We start from the raw sequence: 6,000 nt of genomic DNA on the forward strand, positions 1-6,000 counted from the left end.
AGGGTCTCGAACCTGGGTCCTCCACATCCCAGTCCGATGCTCCATCCACTGCACCACTGCCTGGTCAGGCCGGTAGTTTATTTTAAACATTCTGGATAGTATACTTATTGAAGAACACAAGTCTTTGGAAATAGGAATTTTAATTTGTTCATTCAACATATGTGATTGAGAGTTTATTAAACATTGTTCCAAAAAAGGTGGGATACATAACAACAAAACAGGCAAAAATCCCTGCCCTCATGAAGCTTACATTATAATGAGAGGAGATAATAATAGAAGCTATGTTTGTATAGTCTTTCGTATGTGTCAGCACTATTATAAACTCTTTACATTTTGTTATTCAATCTTAATATATATCAATTTCTAATATATAGAAAGGCACATTGTGGTACTCAATGCTCTAAACCTGCCTTTGTGTGCTGTTAATCTGTATTTCACTTTTGCTGTTATTACCTAATTTATGTAAAAATACCATTTGCCTTTTTTTAACCTTGAGATTTAATTCTACTTAACATTTTACCTTTTATACTTACCGTATTTCCCATGTATAAAACATACCTTTTTTCGAAAAATTTGGGGTCTAAAAACTGAGTGTGTCTTATACAGTGTTTGTGGTATTTCAAATGCCATAGATGGAACTGAGGATGAGGCAGATATTCGTCATCAGACACAGATGAGGACAAGCTAATGGATGGGAGTTTTGACAGTGATGAGGAGTTGTATGAATTACATGATAAATAAAACTTGAGTTCAATAACTTGATGTAATACTTTTTTTTAATTTCAAATTTCAGGCCCCAAAATTAAAGTGCATCTTATACATGGGGAATACGGTAGCTATATATACATATAATCTGATTTAGGGGAATCCACAGCAGTTCTAAAGACCCTAAGAACCCTTGGGTTCAGAGAGAGTTTCTTTTCCTGCACCCTTGTCTGATTCATCTTTGTATGTTCATTATCAAAATGATGTGAAGTTTACATTCTTTTAAGTTTAATGTGGGTCACAGGTGGTGGTTAACTCTCAGATTCATGGAAATAAGAGGTACTTTGGGTTAAATTAATTGATTTTTGGTTCTGTATACTTTAACTGCTTTAGTGATGTCTAAGCATTTAATCCAAAGGAAATGATTTTGTGGAAATAACTATTAATTTTTTCTTATTACTTCTAGGTAATTATTACAACATCAAAAATCTCCTGAATGAGGAAAGTGTTCTTCTTTTCACTCAGATAAAAAGATGAAAGATGAAGCCAAGTTTAAATGTGTGTGTGTGTGTGTGTATGTGCACACATATATGCATACATTCATATACATGTGTAATTGTGCAGTTGGGACATTTAATTTGTAATTATTTGTGACATTGTAAAATAAAAAATTTATTTAGAATCTAGCCAATGAATTTGCTTACCTGAATGTGTTTATGCAGAAATTTGGAGAAAGCTGGCAATAGTAAAGCCATGTTACGAGCCTTAAAGACATTTAAAGTCATTAAGGTCCCTGAAAATGGCTATAAGGAAAAAAAAATTATTTAGTTCTCTGTGTATTAGTATCTGATGAATAATTTGAACTCCTACATGTATTTTCTAAAGTGACACCCATATTCTTAGTATTTTAATAACATAAAAAGAATGCTTACCTTCAATGTGTTCCCACAGTGAAGTATAAGATATTTTTCTTTATCAGAAGAGATATGATTAATGTGTCCATTCATTTAAAATTTTTTTCCAAATATTAGTTTTAAGTCACTAATCCAAAATATCCAGTAAATCTGTGGTAAAATGGTACATCTGTATTACTTTCCTAAGGCTGTCGTAACAAAATAGTACATACTGGATGGCTTAAAACAAAATATTGTCTCACAGTTTCAGAGACTAGAAGTTGAAATTCATGTGTTGAGAGGGCCATACTCGCGTATCTGTAGGTTTCACAAGAATGCTTCTGCTTAAAACCTATCTTTCTGTTAATAGGAGAGTCAGTGTGAAAGATCATTACAGAATGACTTGGGCCTTCTTACCATGCACCACAGATACTATATATAAGAAAACAAGAGGTTTTAGGGGAGAAAATTGTTAAATATCAGAAACAAATGCTAGCAGCTATTTATTCCTGAATTGAAGTATTCACTTATTTTATTGATATAATTTACTTATAGTCAAATGCATAGATCTTAATTACAGTTCAGAGTTTTTGACGAGCACATCTTATACCTAAGCAACCCACAAAATTTTTGTCACTTCAGGAAGTTCCTTCCCTTCTTATCCAGCCGTTGCCAACCTCTTGGGGCACTCTTCTATATTTCACTGTAGGTAGGTTTTGCTTGTTCTAGATGTTTATATGAATGGACTCATAAAAGAAACTTGTAATCAGCAACTATGTAATATTCATCCACTGTGGTGTGTATATCAGTCACTTGTGTTTTATTGCTGAATGGTATTCCATCTGAATATATCACTTTTTCTCTTGATGGACATTTGGGTTGATTCCCGTTTTGAAGTATTGTGAATAAAGCTGCTATAGATATTCTTCTCAAGTAAATTGGACATAGTTTTTGTTTCTTTTGGATTGATACCTATTAATTGCTAGATTAAAGTATGTGTGTCTGATTGATGTTACAAGAAACTGCCACTTTTCCAAAGTCATTGTATCATTCTTACATTTCCACTAGCAAATTATGCAACTTATGCTAATTGCAGGGTTTTTTTTCTTTTGCCAACAGTTGGTGTTATCAGTCTTTCATTTTATCCATTCCAGTAGGTTGAAATTACATTTTTGGGAAGATATAAGTTTTATGTAATGTTTAGCTTTTATGTTTTATAATCCATCTCAAATTAATTTCTTTTATATAGTATCAGGTACAGGTGAAAGTCAGTTTTCTTTTCCTGTATAGATATCCAGTTTTCTTTGTTGAAAAGTTTTCCAAGTGCTGAGTCTTCTAATTTTAAGTTTCTAGGTCATTTTGGCAATTGTAGGTCCTTTTCATTTGGTTATAAATTTTAAAATTAGCTTTTCAATATTTTCTGTAAAGCTTGCTGGCATGTTGATTGGAATTGCACTGACTCTTTAGATCAATTTGGGAAGGACTATCATCTGAACCAATATTATTTGCTCTTCAGTAAATGATATATCTTTCCAGTTACTTAGATCTTAATTCTTTGATGTTATTTTATAGTTTCAAAGTAGAGATATAGCTTATCGTTTTTAGAAAAAACTTATTACTAGGCATTACAATGTTTTTGATGTTATCGTTTCTCTAATTTCATTTTTTTTTCAAGTTTTTGTTGCTAACATTTAGAAGTACAGTTGACTTTTGTGTACAGTCAAGTACCACATAATGTTTTGGTCAACGATGAACTGTGTATATACTATAGTATATACTGTAGCATATACTGATGAAATCACCTATATTCTGTAACTTTGCTAAGTCCAGTTATTCTTTTTTTAAAAGATTGCTTAGGATTTTTTATGAATATTATATATACCATCACATCTGTCCCATAAGATTTTAATGAAACTGAAAATTTCCCGTCAGGTAGTAATGATGTATGTAGCATTCTTAATGTAACTCAATGCATTATTCACGTATTAGTGATGATTTTGGTGTAAACAAAATGTGCTGCTAGTCATATAAAAGTATAGCACATGCAGTTATGTACAGGTCATAGCACTTGATAATGATAATGAGTATGTTACTGGTTTATGTGTTTACTATACTTTTTATTGTTATTTTAGGTTGTATTTTTTATACTTATAAAAATGTTTGCTATAAAACAGTTTGACATGTTACACAGGTAGAAGTTTCATCTCCTGTTTAGCACATCACTTGACTACATGATTTCCTCTTGTGCTTGATCTAATCTCATGTTGTTTTGTACAGTAACGTGCTATACAGGCTTGTAGCCTGGGAGCAGTATAGCCTAAGAGTGTGGTAGGCTATACCATCTGTATTTGTATAAATACACTCTGTGATGTTCTCACAATGATGAAATCACCTATATTCTGTAACTTTGCTAAGTCCAGCTATTCTTTTTTTAAAAGATTGCTTAGGATTTTTTATTAGTATTATATATACCATCACATCTGTAAATAAAGATTTCCTGACTTTTTTCCCCCAACTTCTGTGCCTTGTATTTCTTTTTCTTAATATACTATACTGGCTAGAATCTCCAGCACAGTGTTGGTTAGAAAGCAAACAGCTATCCTGTCTTGTGCTCAACCTTAATGGCATTCAGTATTTCACCCTATAGTATAAGGTTGCCTATAAACTTTAATAGATATTTTTAATTAGATTGAGGAACTTATTTCCATTTCTAGTTTCTTTAAAAAGTATCCAGAATCTGTGTCTATTGAAATGATCATGACTTTCTCATTTGTAATAAACCTTTTTAAATATAATTCACAAAATGTGAATTACATTTTTTTTTTCAAATTTTGATCTCCCCTTGAATTTTTGAGATAGAGGCCACTCGGATATGTATTATTTTATTTATATATTGTTGTATTGCATTTCTTCCTATTTTGTTAGGGGCTTTTTATGTGTGATTAGGTCCTTGAGGAAATAGTGATCTGTGGGTCTTATTTTTGTTGTTGTTACTGTTGTTGTTATGACATTGTCAAGTGTTGGTATCAAGGTTTACAGACCTTATAGAATGAGTTAGAAAGGTTTTTTTTTTTGTAATTTCTGGTAGAGTTTATAAAAGATTGTTACTATTTCCATCTCAGATGTTAGAACTACTAGTAAAACTATCCAGGCCCTGTGTTCTCTTCATGGGAAGATTTTAAATTATGGTTCTGACTTATTTAATAAATATCAGAGTATTCAGATTTCTTGTCTCTTTAGTTTTGGTAAATTTGTTTTTGAAGAATTTGCCTGTATCTAAACTTCAAACTTGATGTGCACATATATTTTATAATATTTTCTCTTTCAACAGCTTTTATTTTATAAGACAAAATAGTCTTATAATATGCTAAAATTAATATAAACATGTTTAGTACAATATCTGTAGCACAAGTTATGCTACAAATTGTCTTTTTTTTCTTGGTTAGGTTTTTTTTCTTTCTTTGTATTTTTCTGAAGTGAGAAGCCAGGAGACAGACAGATTCCCCCATGCACTCGACTGGGATCCACCCGGCAAAGCCCACCAGGGGGCGATGCTCTTCCCATCTGGTGCGCTCCATTGCAACCAGAGCCATTCCAGCGCCTGATGCGGAGGCCATGGAGCCATCCTCAGTGCCTGGGCAAACCTTGCACCAGTGGAGCCTTGGTCATGGGAAAGGAGGAGAGAGAGAGAACGGAGAGGGGAAAGGGTGGAGAAGCAGATGGTCACTTCTTCTGTGTGCCCTGGCCGCGAATTGAACCCAGAACTTCCACATGCTGGGCTGGTGCTTTACCACTGAGCCAGCTAGCCGGGGCTCTTGGTTAGTTTTACTAAGCTTATCAGTTTTGTTGCTCTTTCAAAATAATTTTTGTTTTCATTGAATTTTCTCTATTGTCTTTCTGTTCCTATTTCATTGATTTTTGTACTGCCTACTACTTACATTGGGCATTATTTGTTCTTTACCTAGCTTCTTAAGATGGATTGTTAGATTATTTTGCAATTTTCTTCCTTTCTAATTCAGCCATTTAAAGCTACACTTAATTTGTTCACCTTGTTTTTTTAGTTCAAAACATTTTATAATTTTTTTTGTGTGTGGTGTCTCTTTGGACCAATGAGTTATTTGGAAGTGTTGCTGATAAATTCCATATATTTAAGAATTTTCCCATTTATTTTTCTGTATTGATTACTAGTTTAGGGATTTGCTAAGTTTTTCTGTAGTTTTAGCCTTTGCCTGCTATATGGCTTCTATTATAACTACTCAGTTCTGTTGTTGAAACTTTAAAGCAGTCACAAACGGTAGGTATGTATACTAAGTATGGTTATGTGGTTTTATTTATTTATCTATTTATTTATTTTTTACAGAGACAGAATGAGTCAGAGAGAGGGATAGACAGGGATGGAGAG

At 32.7% G+C, this 6,000-nt stretch overlaps 1 protein-coding gene and 1 non-coding gene across 2 annotated transcripts in view; both read left to right on the forward strand.

Annotated features, from left to right (window-relative positions):
- CENPC (centromere protein C) overlaps nt 1–4,113 on the forward strand; it is a 74,269-nt gene extending 70,156 nt beyond the window's left edge. The window contains exon 19 of the mRNA XM_066278711.1: nt 1,172–4,113. Coding sequence (XP_066134808.1) covers nt 1,172–1,242 — 71 coding nt within the window. The 3' untranslated portion in view covers nt 1,243–4,113. The remainder of the gene's footprint in view (nt 1–1,171) is intronic.
- On the forward strand, nt 1,386–1,516 carry LOC136307269 (small nucleolar RNA SNORA33). Its single transcript, XR_010725926.1, has one exon. It is a non-coding gene; the product is annotated as a small nucleolar RNA SNORA33 (small nucleolar RNA).
- Nucleotides 4,114–6,000: the final 1,887 nt, after the last annotated feature.

This window comes from Saccopteryx bilineata, chromosome 5 (genome assembly GCF_036850765.1).
Source record: "Saccopteryx bilineata isolate mSacBil1 chromosome 5, mSacBil1_pri_phased_curated, whole genome shotgun sequence".
Taxonomy (NCBI): domain Eukaryota; kingdom Metazoa; phylum Chordata; class Mammalia; order Chiroptera; family Emballonuridae; genus Saccopteryx; species Saccopteryx bilineata.